This window comes from Panicum hallii, chromosome 4, assembly GCF_002211085.1.
Source record: "Panicum hallii strain FIL2 chromosome 4, PHallii_v3.1, whole genome shotgun sequence".
In the NCBI taxonomy this organism is placed as follows: domain Eukaryota; kingdom Viridiplantae; phylum Streptophyta; class Magnoliopsida; order Poales; family Poaceae; genus Panicum; species Panicum hallii.
The window spans coordinates 8,844,818-8,861,404 of record NC_038045.1 but is presented as its reverse complement, the minus strand read 5'-3'; the positions used below and the strand labels follow the sequence as shown (position 1 = coordinate 8,861,404).

Here is a 16,587-nt window from a genome sequence, read left to right as displayed (position 1 = left end):
CGGCCGCAGCGGCGGCACGCGGCACGCCGGCCGGCGAGACTTGGTGGCCGCACGCGCCGCCCCCGGCCGGACCCGCAACGGCGTCGCGCGCGTCCGCTCGACTCGCAGCTCGCTGTCGTGTCGCAGCTAGACCCCCCCCTAGTTTGGTACGGGATGCTTTTTCTATTTGCAGAGCATGCATTGGCCAAAATCTTGGATTCTAATTCGTGGCCCCGGCGGGGGCGTATGTTTGACCGGCATCATATCGTGGTCGTGGTTGTGGCCGCCTGCCTCCGATCCTCTGCTCGCGCTAGCCATCGACGCCCTGCATGTGCGCCTCCTCTAGGTCGCCAAACATGTGGAGGCAAATCATGGCGTGCTGCCCCTGCTCTCGCTCGCTCGCTCCATGCATGCCTGGCCACTGGTAGTGGTAGGTTAATTATGATTGGGGTCTCCATGACCATCAAATTAAATCCATGGATGACAGGCCCATCCGTCTAATGCGAGGCATCATGTCATGTCATGCTGCACCGGAGCTGGATAGCAGCTGAAGAAAGAAACCGAGCGCTACATGTTTCGGCTTTGGGCAATTTTTTTAGACAATGGAAGAAGTTCCGGCTTCAGAACCCTCCAGGGAGAGACATCAGTCCACAATTATTACAATCATATCACAATTATTACAATCATATATTCAGAGTTTAAACCACACTGTATTTAAAATTAAAGACCAATACGTAAAATGAAGGGCCATCCATCCATGGGGCACGAAGAACTGCATAGCCGAAGATTCTAGAAGCTGGCATGCTTCGACTAGCCGCTCCATTCGGTCACCAATGTGCTGCAACAGAGCCCACAACCGGAGCCAATATGTTCCCCTGGAAAGCACCTGCAAAAAAGTTTTTGATCTACAATTATTAAACATAGTATCATTTCTTGTGAGCCAAATCGACCAGCATATAGCGGCGGCTCCCGTCAATACCATTATATTGTGATTGTGCCCTCCCTGTTTAGACCGGTTATTGAGAAAATATTCTATATTTACTGGTGGTGGTATACCTAACACAAGATGAGTTGCACACCATAGAAATTTGCATAATGACATTCAACAAAGATGTGTTGGATAGTTTCCGGCTTACTACAAAAACAACTAGCTTTATTCCCATTCCAATTCCTTCAAGCTAAACTGTCTTTTGTTAGGATCACTCCCCTTTTAAGATACCACATAAATATTTTAATTTTAAGAGGAATCTTCATACGCCAAATTTATTGCGTAGCTTTCAAACCGTTATTGACTAGGTGCCTATACATTGAATTAACCGTGAATGTCCTACGTTTATTTAGATTCCACATAAATAAATCCATCCCCTCATTTAGATTAATATGTACAAGACTATACCACTCAGTTAACTTATCCCCAACTAAAGCTCTTCTAAAGGAGACATTAACTGGGTTCGAACTAAGTACTTTTGCAACAGTTGCATGTTTTCTCCATAGGAATTGGTCTTTTAGCTTCTGGTTACCTAACCATTTGTCTTCCCAAAATCTGATTTGGTTACCGCTAACCAGCTTGAACCTTCCTAGATTTAGGAATTGGTATTTTACCCCCATTAGGCTCGACCAAAAATGTGAATCCCCGCTTTTTTACTTGTTTGCCTTAAAGTTCTATTCTTTGTGTATTTATTTTTAAGCAATTCTTGCCATAAAACCTTCTTCATTGCACAATTATAAAGCCACTTGTTCAAAAGGCATTTGTTTTGTACGTATAAATCTCATATCCCTAATCCTTCTTGTTCTTTTGGTTGGTGGAGAATGTTCCATTGGACCAACCTATATTTCTTTTTATGCCCGTCATTCTGCCAGAAGAATCTTGACCTATATTATTCAATTTTTTTGAGGATTCCTCTTGGGACCTCAAAAAAAGAGAGCATAAACACAGGCAGGTAGAGAAAATAGAATTTATTAGGATCAAATGGCCCCTTACGGATATGAGTTTTCCTTTCCATCCACTTAGTCTTTTTTCCCTCTATTGCCTTCCAATCCTTGTTTGACAACTTTCTATAATGCATGGGGATTCCCAAGTAACGAAAGCGATAAGAACTTATTTTGCAACCAAATAATTGTGAATATTGATATTCATGGTCTCTTGCATCCCCATAGCAGAATAATTGTTCGAAAGCACAAAGTAAGCAGTTTCAAATTCTTTGCTTGTTCAATATCATGATCTATAAAAATAACTGTATCATCTGCATATGCCATACCGAAGGATAGACAACCCGCCATCAATTAAATTTGGTACAACCCCTTTCACTTGACCATCCTCTTTGGCTCTAGCCAAAATGATTGCCAACATATCCACAACGATGTTAAAGATTATGGGAGATAGTGGATCACCCGCCACCTAAGATCCTTTTTTAGTTTGAAAGTAGGGTTCCACTTGATCATTCACCTTTATCCTCACATTACCTCCTCCTACGAAAAATTTAACCCACTAGCACAACTTTAGGTCAAATTCTTTCATTCTAAGAGTTTGCTGTAAAAAATCCCACTTAATTTTGTCATATGCCTTTTCAAAGTCTATCTTAAAAATTACTCCATTTTATTTTTTTTGTGTGAAGCTCATGTATTGTTTCATGGGGTATAACCGCACCCTCCATAATGTTTCTTCCAGGCAAAAAAGCTGTCTGAGTTTGGCTTTAGGCAATAACGGAAGGGAATACTATATACAATAGAACTTTCCGAACTGTTTGACTCCTTTTTCTGTGAAGAATGATCTGTGTTGTGATCTGGCCATTGGAATGTAGGTCTGAACGAAGGTGATTTCTTGATTCTGACCGAGCAAACCAAAAACAAATGAAACACTATTGGAATGTTGGTTTGAAACCAAAAATAAAACAGAGGAATTGAATTAAGGAGATGGTGCGCATGCATGCATGCTCAAGTGAAGTCTGATGGGAAGGATCGATAGATACATAGGGTGTGTTCGTTTCCTGGGGTATAAAATTTAGAGGGGTCACGTCAAAGAGAATCTTATCATTTAGAAGTATTAAATAAAGTTTTATTACAAAACTAATTGCAGAACCCTAGGGCTAATTCGCGAGACGAATCTAATGAGGTATATTAGTCCATGATTAGCGGATGATTACTGTAGCATCACTGTGGCAAATTATGGATTAATTAGGCTCATTAAATTTGTCTCGCGAATTAGCACCCATCTGTGCAAAAAGTTTTGTAATTAGACTTTATTTAGTACTTCTAAATGATAAGATTCTTTTTGATGTGATGGGTCTAAAATTTAGAGGGTAGGAAACGAACAGGGCCATAGATGCAGCGAGCGAAATCCCCTCTCACGAGTCACCTCATGAGTGCTGCCACCCAGATACGGAGATACCGTAGGCAGGCAGGCGCCAGCGCCACGCTACAGTCCTCTCTTTCGCCCCATCCGCCTCGTGATCCGTTCCTGTGACCTGCCTGCGACCTCTCACACCATGCAGAGCAGCTCGTCACTGCTGCCAGATGAAGCCGACGGCAGCAGTCAGCAACAGAAAAAAAAAAGAAGAGGGATCCAGTGGTCACGGCACGTCCCAGGTCAGTAGTGGCTGTGGGCCTTGAGAGAGAGAGAGAGAGAGAGAGAGAGAGAGAGAAACACCACGATTTGGCTTGGGATCCCAAGGGGAAGGAGCACCGGACCATGGCGGCAGGAAAACGATAGATGTTTCCATGCGCATGCAGCTAATCCTCATCCAAATCGAGCTCGCCGACCACCGCGAGCAGGGGCCATGCATGAACCTGCTGCTTCGTTCGCCAATTTCATGGCCTGTGATTTTCTTTTTCTTTTTTTTTCCCAAAATATACGCATGGCTTGTGCGATGGTGGTGATGCGCTGTGGCATGGCAAGTCGTAGGCTAAATTTTTTTTTAATTAAAAATAAGGTCTGCAAGGCTTTGACAAATGGACGTACGTCGTTTGAGGCTTTGAGCTAGGCGGCGGATAGGCAAGTAGGAGTAGAAGAGACCAGACAGTCCGTTTGCAACAGAACAAGCTAGGGTGCGTGGAAGTGCGGTGTGGCAGTGAGATAGCATCTAGAATAGGAGGACGTTGGGAGTTCATCTCTATGTCCAAGCCACTGAGGCTCGAGAGTGAACTTGTCTAGCCCACACGCAGTGCTTGATCTTCAAAAACATGGTTCCTCCATGAGCACATGTATGTACGTGTAGTTTTCTCTCTCTCTCTCTCTCTCTCGATTAAGTACCGTACTAGTTCTAAAATAGTTGTAGATCACCGCAATTGATACAACCTATGCCCATATACTATCTCAGAAAAACAGTTGAAATTTATACTCAACAAACAAGGGACCCAAAGATCTAGAATAACTTTTGGCCTTAAATTGATGAACCATCTCCACACTCTCTCCTGAGATAGCTACTATCAATCATTCGAAAATCTTCTGGGAAAGCAATGGAGTTCACAGCAGTTAGATCATCATCCTCTGGTATAGCAACGTCGAAGTATCCGTTTCATTTGCTTACCCGCTACTTGACTTGCACATCTTTAGCTCCGAAAATGCTCATCACTGCAAGGAAAAAAGAAAGAAAGAAAGAAAGAAAGAAAGAAAGAAAGAAAGAAAAGGAACGATGGTGCAAGGCAAAATCGTAAAAGAGCACGGAGATAAAGGGGGAACGTCATCCACCGAGCACATACCCCGTCGCGTCCTCTCACGCTCACGCTCCGCGCCCAAAGTCAAAGGCCATGCGCGGAGCATCCATCCATCCACCCATTCGAGCCACTGTTTTTTTCTCTCTAAAGAAAAGTTCTTTTAATTTGGCAACACAATCCCCGGAGGGAAAAAAAAACTATTACTTGCACAACACTACCAGTACCGATGCACCGGACAACACTACCGTACCCGGTGCACGACACGCATCATCGTCGAGCCGCCCGGATCCACGCACGAAACGCCCGGGAACGCTTCGAAACTGGCCCCCCTGCAAAGCCGGGCCAGCGGACGCCGGGGAATCGGAAAAACCAAGCAGCGGCCAGGCGACTGGCCGCAGCAGCAGCGTGACTGCGGCGCCCGCCACCGCAGGAGAGCCCGGCAGCGGCGGCGTCGTCTCGTGGCGAGCGTGACCGGCAGCGTGTACCGTAGGGGGCCTCCCCCGCGCCGCGGATCCCGAAGCCGTTTCCCACCCTTTCGCCCCGCCCCGCCGCGCCGGGCGGTCCCCACCACCGGCCACGCGCCCGGACGGAGCCGCCCCGGACCCGAGGCGAAACCGGCAGGAAACGCAGAAACGGGCGAGCAAAGCGAGCGAACCGTCCCCGTCCCGGCCGGCCCGGGCCCGGGCCGCTAGAGCCCATTCCCCTCACGCGGCCCCCGCTCGACGAGGCCCGGTTCGGTCGCGCGAACCCGCCGGGCTGCACCTCGGCCCGGCGGCCCCGACCGGGGCGCTCTCGGCATGATGATTGCGCTCTGACGAGACGGCGGCTGCCGCGGGCCCCACCACCCACCCCCGTTTGACCGCGACACGGCGGGGGGATGGGGGCGCCCGCCCGGGCCCCGCGCGTCAGGGAGCGGCGACGTGTCGTACCTCGCACAAAGCCGGGCGCGGGCCCCACGCCCCGTCACGTTTAACCGCCTCCCTGCCCCGGGGCGGCAGGAATCCCGTCCCTGCCCCTGGCGACGCGGCGCGCAACTATCGCTTCCACCGGGCCCCGTCGCGGGGGTAGAAGGGTCATGCGCCGCTGGGGGGAAGAGCGAGCCGGTAACTGGCATCACCGTTACAGGCTTTGCTTTCAGCTCGGCCACCCTCGCTCTCCCCAGCTGGGTTTACAATAGGAAGGAGGGACAGGGGCAGCAGCAGCGTAGCAGCGGCTGCGTTCAGACTACTACTTTTTCTCCTCCCCTCCCTCCCTCCGGCTCTCCTCCTCCTCCTCCTCCTCCCCTCCCCCCAATTCCTCCCCGGAAATAATAAACAAAGCGAGTGGGCGGGCGAGGGCAGCAGCGGCCGCGAGGAGCAAGCAGCTCGGGGGCCAGCCGGGGCAGATCCGCGAGATCCGGCGGGCCGCCCAATGACGAGCGGCGCGGGGGGCGGCGGCGGCGGGCTCGGGGGCACCCGGGTCCCGACGTGGAGGGAGCGCGAGAATAACCGCCGCAGGGAGCGCCGCCGACGCGCGATCGCCGCCAAGATCTTCGCGGGGCTCAGGGCCTACGGCAACTACAACCTCCCCAAGCACTGCGACAACAACGAGGTGCTCAAGGCGCTCTGCAACGAGGCGGGCTGGACCGTCGAGCCCGACGGCACCACCTACCGCAAGGTACAATCCGTCGTCCTGTTCTCCAGCCCTTGCTTGCTCCACCGGACTAGCCTCTGCTTCGTTTTGTTTCTGTTTTGGTTGCTCGGTACAATTGCAACGTGAGCAGTCATGGCTGCCGCTGCTGCGATCTGAGCAGCGCTACACCGTGTTTGCTTGCTTGGTAGTTTCGCCGGGAGATTCTTGCTTCGTTCTGTTGGGCTTTTTACTTGCTGCTCTGTTCTGGGTTTGCGAATGGGGAACGCAATGCAGCGACTTTGCTGGTCCGATGGATCCATCTTTGGATGCGCAGGCTGTGGTGTGCACGTCCCTGAATTCTGTTGGATTCGAGCCAGTTTTGCTGCTCCAGCTCCGTTCCTTTCTTGGGGATGCATTGCTTTCCTTGGTGCTATTAGGCTGTACTGCTGTCGGGTCACGGAAATGGGAGCTCGATTTGCACCCAACGGGGAATGCAATGCGGCTTGATTAGTTCGGCATGCTCTAAAATTAGCGTTTCCAAAATTTCTTTTTATATGTCAAAGGAATAATGCTTCTATTTTGAAGCACTGAAGGCAATTTTTGGGAATGGCCTGCTTTGTTTGCCATAACGGTTTTGTAGTTTATGGTATGGTCAAAATCTTCTAAGAGCTAAACTGAAGTTCTTTTTTTTTTTCAATTGCAACATTTCCTTGGTCCCAGAGGAGGTGGTTCGATTCATTTTAGGAGTCAGTTGGGTTGAAGTTAACGGTGAAGTCATAGGCTACCTAGCATGAGCATGACAGACTGCTGCGTTTCACATCTGGGTTGATGCTGTAAAAGAAGGGGTTACTGGTTGGCATCAGAAAAGCACAAAGCATAGTCCAAAATGATTCTCTTGCTACAATCTTTTTGCCATGTGCAAATGCTGCCATTGCTTTCAGAAACCAAAAGCAGCCATTTTTACTTTGCTTTCGAGCCTTGTTCCAGTTTTGGCAGATAGCACAAATTTTGACTTAGCCAGGATAGAGTCCTTGAAATTGCCATACCGTGTGTTGGTTGGTTGTCTTTGGTTTATTCAGTTTGCAGCACTTGTATTTACTTATTTGTGTCAGCCTTGTTTTTTCCCCCAATGGTGAGGTGGGCTTTGCTCGAACAAGTATATTACCTTCAGATTGTAACCTAATTTGAAGATAGTTTTACAAGCTTTTGAATTGCTTCTGTCAATTTATTGTTGAGAACTGAAAATTTGGAGGTTTGTACTTGATTTACATATAGAAAAATAGGTAAATCTTGTTTGTAAGTTGTAGCCAAGAAATTTAAATTGCAGAGTATTGCAACTACTTCATCCAAATCTTCTGTATAATTTGTTTGAACTTGCTTCTGATACATGACCTTTACAAAAACATGGTGAATAAGAAAGTTGTTGACTTCATTGGCAATTATCATGTTATTATTGTTTAAACTTGGCATGGTTCTGTCCAATTTGTTATCTTAATTGCTGTTAGAGCCAGCTGCTTCAGGACAATTTCCGTTCCGTTCATTTTCTGCTTGGCAACAATTCTTCAGTGCACTTAAAAGTTGATTTTTTATGGAACCAATTGCACAGTTAATTGCTTATTGTTAAGTGACGAATTTCTCCATGTTTCAGGGATGTAAACCAACAGCAGCAGAGCGTCATGATCCGATTGGAAGGTCTGCATCACCAAGCCCCTGCTCTTCATATCAACCTAGTCCAAGGGCTTCATACAACCCGAGCCCTGCATCCTCCTCCTTTCCAAGCTCCGGATCCTCTTCTCACATCACTCTTGGTGGGAACAACTTCATTGGTGGTGTCGAAGGCAGCTCTCTTATCCCGTGGCTGAAGAATCTTTCCTCGAGTTCCTCAATTGCCTCCTCCTCCAAGTTCCCACAGCTTCATCATCTCTACTTCAATGGTGGCTCCATCAGTGCACCAGTAACACCTCCATCCAGCTCTCCAACTCGCACTCCTCGCATCAAGACTGACTGGGAAAACCCAAGTGTTCAGCCACCATGGGCTGTGTCAAACTATGCGTCTCTTCCCAACTCCCAACCGCCAAGTCCTGGGCACCAGGTTGCTCCAGACCCAGCATGGCTAGCAGGTTTTCAAATTTCATCTGCTGGTCCTTCATCTCCAACTTACAGCCTTGTGGCACCGAATCCTTTCGGTATTTTCAAGGAGACAATTGCCAGCACCTCAAGAATGTGCACCCCTGGACAGAGTGGAACATGTTCTCCGGTGATGGGTGGTGTGCCAATCCATCATGATGTGAATATGGTGGATGGTGCACCGGATGACTTTGCCTTTGGGAGCAGCAGCAATGGCAACAATGAATCGCCTGGCCTGGTGAAGGCATGGGAGGGGGAACGGATACATGAAGAGTGCGCCTCAGATGAGCATGAACTGGAGCTCACCCTTGGGAGCTCAAAGACCCGTGCCGATCCCTCCTGAGTCCTGATCATGCCGCAAGAGATGGTGCCTCTTATTCGTCTGGGAATTAATTTTCATATTTATTTGGACGGTGTTCCTCTATTTTATGGGTTCAGTGTTTGTAGAAAGAGAGAAGGGATTCAGAGATCGTATCGTGGTCCTCTGGAGATGATATCCATCCTCTTTCAGGGATCTGAACTTGTTCTAGCCTAAGCAAATCTTTTAACTTATTTATTTCATTTTTTCTTCGTTTCTCTTTTTCTCAATTTCTCAAGAAATGAAAAGGAAAAAAAATGCAAGGGAAACGAGTGCTTGCAGGAAACCTTAAGAAAAGTTGAAGAAATGGTGTCAGGCTTTAGCAGTAGCTGAGATTCCTGTGGCATTCATGTGCCCTTGTAAATTAGCTCCAGTTGTCCTTGATATGGCTATTGTCATTGTACTTGTGTCGAAAGTGTGTACATTTTATGGATCGTTCACTGGTTCTTTCGTGCCTTTGCTGATTAATGTGTTTACATGTTTAGTTTAGGTACCATTTTTTCGGATATCCTTTCCCCGGATTTTCAGCATCAGGATAACACCTGGTGCTGCCATATTCTACTGTTGCATTGATTTTCTTATGGTACCCAAATTCCCGTGGAGGCAACTGTATTAGGTTGGTTTTATCCTTTTCTTCAGAATCAGCCAGTCATGTCAGGTTATTTCACTTGCATTTTTCTTGCAGGAGTGTTGTTATTGTTATAGCACTGGTCTCAATTTTAGCTCGAGTTAACTAATAATATTTTCCCGAAGAAGGTATAGGCTAGAAATTTATCAGAACAAAAAGGAGAAAGACATGTGGACTTGAAAATTTCTGGTATTTATTTATTTTCTAATACAGATCTTGCCATCTCCTTTGCTGTAATATACGGGGAGATACCTTATTGCTCATATAATCCCCATTCTACTTCATGTTAGTGCATGTTTCTTGTCCAAAAAAAGAACAGCCCATCATGTGGGGGGTGTTTCTGTGGTGATCAGCTTGTCCTCAGCATACAAAACCAGAATCTGAATTTCATGGCATCAATGAAGACAAAAAGCAGCCGTCCTTGCAGGTTGTCCATCACGAAAAATTCACGATTGGGGGCAACTGAATCTGCACGACACTGGACTGGTGCTCACGTGCAGCGTACACAAAAAGGCTTCGCTACGGCCATAAAATCGGGTCTCACGAACTGTAGCACTACATATTAATGCCATCGTTCATACGGATTATATTGAAAAACACGAGCAGGGCTGCCTTTGTACGCTGCTGCCAGCTTCAGGTTCTCGCGACAGATGGTCCCCGGCCCGTCTCCTCTCACCAAGATACTTTAACAGGACTCGAGGAAGATATTTACTACGCATTAATGATAATATTATAATATATGCACCCAAAGGCCTTGCGCATCTGAAAGAAGATGGCTCCAGCTGAGCAAATGGATTCAGAGTTAGCTTTGGCACACCAGCTGAACAAATGGATTCCCTTTCTTTTCTCACGAAATGCAGCCATATTTACAACATTTACAGAGTGGTTTTGCGGTCCCAAATACATCTGTTTGATGTGACAATGGACGGCCAAGTGTACACCTGCTTCATCACCAGCTAGGAATTAAGGTAAAGAGGGCAAAGGGAAGACCCCGAAACAATTCACCAGGTGGCGTACACTGTGTCGCAGAAACTAAAGACAAGTGGTTTCCTTTTCGATCTTATCGAATAATACGGATAAAGCTTTGTATAGAGTGGCTGCAGCAGGTGGCCTGGGCAGTGAGCCCAGAAGGATTTCTGATGCCTTAACGGGGCCACCATAAAATCGGGCATTCACCGAGTCTCGAGTGGACACCACACTTCCATTCAGCGCGCAGCCCACAAAGGCACCTGCCAGAGAAATGAAGAACATATAGTGACAAAAAGCAAAGCTTTTGCAGTACACCGCTACCCGAGTTTAAACAGATATGTTCATCATTGACATGTGACCACAATAGTACAAAATTAGCAATCAAAATGAAAACTGGAAACACTGTGCTTGTTCATCAATAATTAATGAAATAGTATGAACTGTATAATGCTGCAAGAATGAAGATAGCAAATGATGCTCAGTTTTACTCCACTGTAGCACTCACTATATACGCCTAAGCTAACAGTGATTCAACCTTCCTACAGAAACATATGTTGATAGATTATCTATGTGTCCAACTTCGAGGCAGCTATCTCCAACATCAAACTACCTTTATTCAACTGCCTGGAATTTGAAGCTCTACAGCATCTTTTTGTAGCTGCCATACGCAATATCCAATGCGGCCACCATGGTGACCACATGGCTAAAGGTCTATGGACCACATGTTTTCCAGAAATGAAAATCTTGGTCTACGCTATGCATGATTATAGAAAACTGGACTCTTCAGGAATGTTAGACATATGTGCTCAAGAACAGTCACAAACTACTTTGCACAAAAGAAGAAATTAATGGCTGAAGTCCAATTATAATATTCAAATTCTGTTACTGAAGAGAACTTGGAAGTATAGTGTCTGATTGTTTGTCAGAAACATACTGCTCGGACAAAAACTCACCCGTAAATAGATAGAACTGGTTGAAATTTGACAAAATATGCAATTAGTAATTTTTTACTTTTACTTTACGGCATATTTTTAATTCCACTGTGATATAAGGAGTTTATAATCAAGCAATACGAGATTAATGTGAGTCAGTCAAGGAACTTTCAGCTTGTCACTAACGACAAAACTGGCTGTATTCTATAAACCTTTTCCTGTCTATTTTTTAAAAATTACTGACTGGTGACCAGTATCAGGAACATTAGGAGAGTACTTTCCCTACAGCAATGTGGTCAAATTGTAAAAGTTAAAAGAGGAAAATTCATCAAACCATACCTTTGCTACAACTATATGTGTAGCAGGCAGCATAACCACCATCACCAGCACGGAAATCAGCCTCTGCCGTGCGTCCAAGATGACCAGCAGAAGCACTAATACCAGCCCCAATTGACATATGTGCATTTCCACTGAAAGTTTTGATGGCATCCGTGTTCCTAAGAACAATAATGTAGTCAGCCAACTCCCCTCCAGCCTGAAAGGTACAAAATACAGACAAATGTTTCAAGTGTTAAGAAGGCCTTAGTTATAACAAAAACACAACTCGGTGAAAAGATCACCTGAACTCCATATCCAAGACCGCAAGTAGAGATGGCAGAAGGAGGGGACCAAGAACCATCAGCTCTGCGAGCAACAACTAGTCCAGTACCAATTTTGTACGTCAGCATCATTCCAAACTTTACCTCAGTGATTATTGCAAGCCCTCTTGCTTCTCTGAGAATTGAATCAGGGATTGACTTCTCAGCTTTTAGCTCTCCCACCTGAATACAGCAAGCAAAGAACATTTCATGATTACATCCTTATTAACTGCAAAACGAACAAGCAGCATGCAGCCAAAAAATAAAAACAAAAGAAAGAGTAAACTTTACTGAGGCCCTGAGATTCTGAGAAGCAAATGACTACCTTATAAATGGAATCAGCAAAAGAGTAAATACAAGACTGGAATATCTATGCAGTGCTTCAGCCGTGCATCACTACAGAAGTAGTGTATTATAAAAGGGAAATGTGGACTTTGGATGGTCTAATCATGGTGTTGACAAGTGAAGAAAAACAATAAGTCCATTCCTGAGGCGGTTTCCAAGATATATTACATGGTTAGATCACTTAATTTTGTGTCCTAAGGTGGAGCAAAGCTTATGTATGTCTAAAGATAATTGCTGAACAATAATATTTGACATTTGGAGCAATCAAGACATTGTGAAAACTAGGATAAACGTTCCTGGTAATAACTGGCCACACATATACAAGGTGCCTTGAGAAGCTAGGCACTGCTACAGGTTTGTAGAGAAAAATGTTTTGCCAAATACTTGGGAAGCATGAATGCCACAATCAAAATTTCCTTTTTGTGAAACATGAATGCCACAATCCATAGATTTTGGATACAACTGTTGAAATTGATCTTGGAACAAAATTCAAACAGGAGAAGTTTTTTTTTGTTTGTATATGGTAGTTGCAAATTATTTATAGAGTTTCAGCTAGGCTGGAGATTTGGGACTGTCTATAAGATTTATTAACTGACAGCTAACGAATGCTCATAGCATTGGATAGACACTGGTTGAGCAGAAAATGTGTTTGAAGAATCAAAGGCATAGGAACAAATGGTTTCTAGGGAAAAATAATGAAATAATTAAGAACATAAGAGACAAATATGTATGATATGAATACCTTACAATAGCCATAGATGGAATTTGCAGCTTTGTAGATTTCATACTCCATTTTGATTGCCCATGGGATGTTTATCCATGACCTCAAGGTGCTCAGGTCTGTCAAGTCTTGAGTTGGAAGTTGACAAGCACGACTGAATCGATTCATTAAATAAGGCTGGATACACTCAAGACGCACTCCACAAACATCACATACCCTTTCAGGATCTGAAGTCATGAATTTCGGGGGCATCAAGCTTCTACCCTTTGAACAGCCACCACAAAATATCCCACCACAAAATCGGCAATGATGGCGAGTGCAAATTATTGGATGAAAACGTGCTCCGCAAAGCATGCAAGAAGGGGCAGAACTATCAGGCAACCACTTTGTTGGTTCTGTCTCAAGGAGAGCATGTTCAGAACCAGCACTGATATCTTCAAGTGTTTGAGCTTTATCCTTCAAAGCCTCCTCAAGGAAAAAATCTGAAACCATAGACATGCCATACCTCCCAAAATCAAATGACGCAATAGATAATATTCTATTTCTTCCTGCAACGACCATCTCAGAAAGCACATCCCACATTGTCATCTCCAAATTTTCTTCATCAATATCCCACCGATATTCTTCTTCTGGGAAGCATCCACTATTATAACCAAACCCTTTTTGCCATTCCTCGTGATCATGTTTTGTCATTGGTGGCACAGAAGCAGGCACCCACATGCCTGTTTGCTCACATAGTGGGAAACTATCATAAATGTTTTCTCCAGATTCTTTCATGGTTGTCATCTCATCACTGAACTCACAAACATTGACAACACCAAGGCTTCCTTCCTTGAAATTTCTTGGAGGACGATCCTTTGCTCCTGGCTCAAATATGTGGGGGCCCTGGTTTTTGCAAGAAACATAACCATAAATAATCTGGGTGACAATACATACATACAGATAGCCTTCTGGAGGCATAACTAAAATACACAATCTAAGCCAACCGAGCATCGCACTATCGTCGTATTCAACGATTTAGAAGTGTACTAAGAAGTGTGCATACTGCATCATGAAATAGTAGGTTTCCTAAATCCTCATTCTGAGCTTCTGATTAATGAAAATATAGCTTAACTTTTACACAAACTAAATGAGGTAGGGGCACTTTTGGAAGATTTAAGAAAGTAAGGAGCAAGTCCAGACACTAATCATGGGTTAGGAAATAGGACTGCATTCCTAAGAACATACATCCCATGCTTCCAAACATAGGATAGAAATAGAGAACAGTAAAAAAAATATACACCGAAGTATCGAACACAGATAAAAATAGAAAACAGTAAAAAAACTACTTGGCATTTTGGCAAACATGCATTTTTGTTTATCAATCCTATGGTAACACTCGGCTCTAGAGCCAAGGCAAATTACAACGCTGCACCTGCGTGACAACACGTTAACCAGCAACAGAGCACACCAACAGCGTTGCACAAATTTAACAAGCAGAAGCCCGAAAGCTCCCACCTTTTCCACCACGAGTACCAATGCTACCGAGAACCGTACTTCACCTCACCAATCTAGGAACAAATCATATTGAAGCTATTCCAATCTACCGGGCAGGCGAACTCAAACCCGGTATCAGATGAATCGAACTGGGAGTGGTCGATTACCGCTTCAGGGGCGGGCGACGCGTCGGGCTCCTCGTCCCACATCACCAGCTGGTCGGAAGACCTAGCCTTCTCCTCGCCACCGCCGCCGCCCCCGGCAGGCACCTGCGGGGGCTCCAGGTCGTACGGCTCGATGGGAGGGTAGAGGCGAGCAGTTTTCGCCATGTCGGAAGTGCTCGGCGGCTCCAATTCCGGCCGATCGAATCGCGTGGGGGGAGTTCGGGGAGGATTGGCAATCGGGCGGGACTTGCTTCCGGAAATTGGAATACTGTTTCGTGAGGAAGGGGGTGAGGATGATGAAGCCGGGGAGGAGAGGGAGACGGGAGGAACAAGTTAAAATTTCGTGATAGATTATAGACTAGTTATTATGTGGCAAACTAGCAAACTACTCCAGTAATGTTTTTTTTTTCTTTTGGAGTTAGAAAGAGTCAATTTAACAGCCATCACCACCACACACAGAGTTTTTTAATTGTTTTCTTAAGACAATTCCACATTCAACCCTAGAAAAATAGAGCTTTCTCTATTTGACAATAAAAACTCTTTAACTTTCAATATATTTACTGCTTATGTCCATTCAGTCGATTACCCCGTGTGAACAGTAGCCTATGAATTATCCCACCTTTTTCTTGACAAATGACCTCCCAATGACCTACAAAATTTAACAAAGCTTTTGTATTGATACAACACATAGAGATGAACACGTTTTCCATAAAAACACAAATGTACCATTTAAATATTAAAAATTAAAATTCACCAAATAGGCTATTTTTGAAGGTTATTCAATTTTTAGGGCACAAAAATGCTTTCCAAACATTATGGAAAAATACATAATATTCCTATAGTAGGATAAAATAATTCATAAATTAGTTTATATCATAAGTTAGAAAAGAGAATTTTGTAGTTCTTTGACAAAAAACAAATTTTAAAGTTCTCTCACAAAAGTAAAATTTAAAATAACTTCAAAATTCTTAAGAGTAACTTACGACAAAAAGTAATTTAGTAATTACTTCATCCTATGGTACGAACATTAGGTATTTTACATAACTTTTGGAAAGTAATGTTGTGCCCTAAAAGTTCATGTAATATTCTAAATTAGCCTATTTTGATGAATTTTGATTTAAAATTTTAAATTATACATATGTGTTTTTATACAAAATGGATTCAATTCCATCTATTATATAACTGTAAAAAATTTTATGAATTTTTGAGGTGATTTGGAGATCGCTTTGGTCAAGAAAAGTGGGGGAATCCATGTGTTAGATTCACACAAGTTAACTGGAGGAATGTACTAAAGTGTCAAATAAGAAAGTTGAAATTTTTCAGAGCCAAATATGGAAGTCTGCATTTTCCAGTATCAAATATAAATAGATAATTTCTCTATATTCAACGGCTTATTGGAGTATGAGCTTGTGGAGGTATGACCTTTGGTGGGGTTAAGCTCAGTAGCAAATTGTTAAGAATGGATAAGGAATGCATACTTGACTGATCTAATAATATGCTCCAAGTGTGTTAAACTCTGGTCTTGTATTAGAAACTTGGAAGAGTATTTCTAAAGAAGTATCTTCCATAAGTAGTGTATCTCATTGGATGGGTTGGTCTAAGAAATAGTTTTATTTTTTCTATTTCTAAAGGATATCAGGTTTGGTTCGTGGAAAAGAGCCTCAAACTTGATGCACAATGGCTTTATGGATGACATGTGATGCATAGTACGTATCAAGGAGGGATCTCATGATAAATTATATAAGCCCAAATAGCCCAACTAGGGACAATAACAAAGATGAATGCCTTGCTTTCCTTTTTCTAATCCTCAAGCATAAATAAATTGATATGCTTATGGCTGTTATTCATTTTATCTTGCTAGATCTTGATGAGGATGCAGTGTTGAATAGTTTCAAGAAGGTATTTAGTTTTGACCTTTCATACCGGTCACTTGAAACAAGGACATTCCTCATCTTTTTTTTTACATATATCAAGGCTCAACAATAA

General features: G+C 44.1%; 2 protein-coding genes across 2 annotated transcripts; one reads left to right on the top strand and one right to left on the bottom strand.

Annotated features, from left to right (window-relative positions):
* The first annotated feature begins 5,817 nt into the window (after nt 1-5,817).
* On the top strand, nt 5,818-9,163 carry LOC112890918 (protein BZR1 homolog 3). The gene is made up of 2 exons (XM_025957799.1): nt 5,818-6,288; nt 7,892-9,163. Exons 1-2 carry the CDS (start codon nt 6,043-6,045, stop codon nt 8,711-8,713), a joined length of 1,068 nt encoding a protein of 355 aa, XP_025813584.1. The 5' UTR covers nt 5,818-6,042; the 3' UTR covers nt 8,714-9,163.
* A 1,014-nt stretch (nt 9,164-10,177) lies between these two features.
* On the bottom strand, nt 10,178-14,924 carry LOC112890187. The gene is made up of 5 exons (XM_025957067.1): nt 14,605-14,924; nt 12,983-13,846; nt 11,878-12,078; nt 11,597-11,792; nt 10,178-10,585 (listed from the first exon to the last, which is right to left on the bottom strand). Exons 1-5 carry the CDS (start codon nt 14,764-14,766, stop codon nt 10,389-10,391), a joined length of 1,620 nt encoding a protein of 539 aa, XP_025812852.1. The 5' UTR covers nt 14,767-14,924; the 3' UTR covers nt 10,178-10,388.
* Nucleotides 14,925-16,587: the final 1,663 nt, after the last annotated feature.

What these genes read in the sequence shown, in the direction of transcription:
- LOC112890918 (XM_025957799.1), top strand. Translation starts at nt 6,043, where the DNA reads ATGACGAGCGGCGCGGGGGGCGGCGGCGGCGGGCTCGGGGGCACCCGG. An exon ending in ACGGCACCACCTACCGCAAG is followed by an intron (nt 6,289 to 7,891) that starts GTACAATCCGTC and finishes TCCATGTTTCAG; the next exon opens with GGATGTAAACCAACAGCAGC.
- LOC112890187 (XM_025957067.1), bottom strand. Translation starts at nt 14,766, where the DNA reads ATGGCGAAAACTGCTCGCCTCTACCCTCCCATCGAGCCGTACGACCTG. An exon ending in CCATCTATGGCTATTGTAAG is followed by an intron (nt 12,079 to 12,982) that starts GTATTCATATCA and finishes TGCTGTATTCAG; the next exon opens with GTGGGAGAGCTAAAAGCTGA. An exon ending in CACATATAGTTGTAGCAAAG is followed by an intron (nt 10,586 to 11,596) that starts GTATGGTTTGAT and finishes TTTCTCTGGCAG; the next exon opens with GTGCCTTTGTGGGCTGCGCG.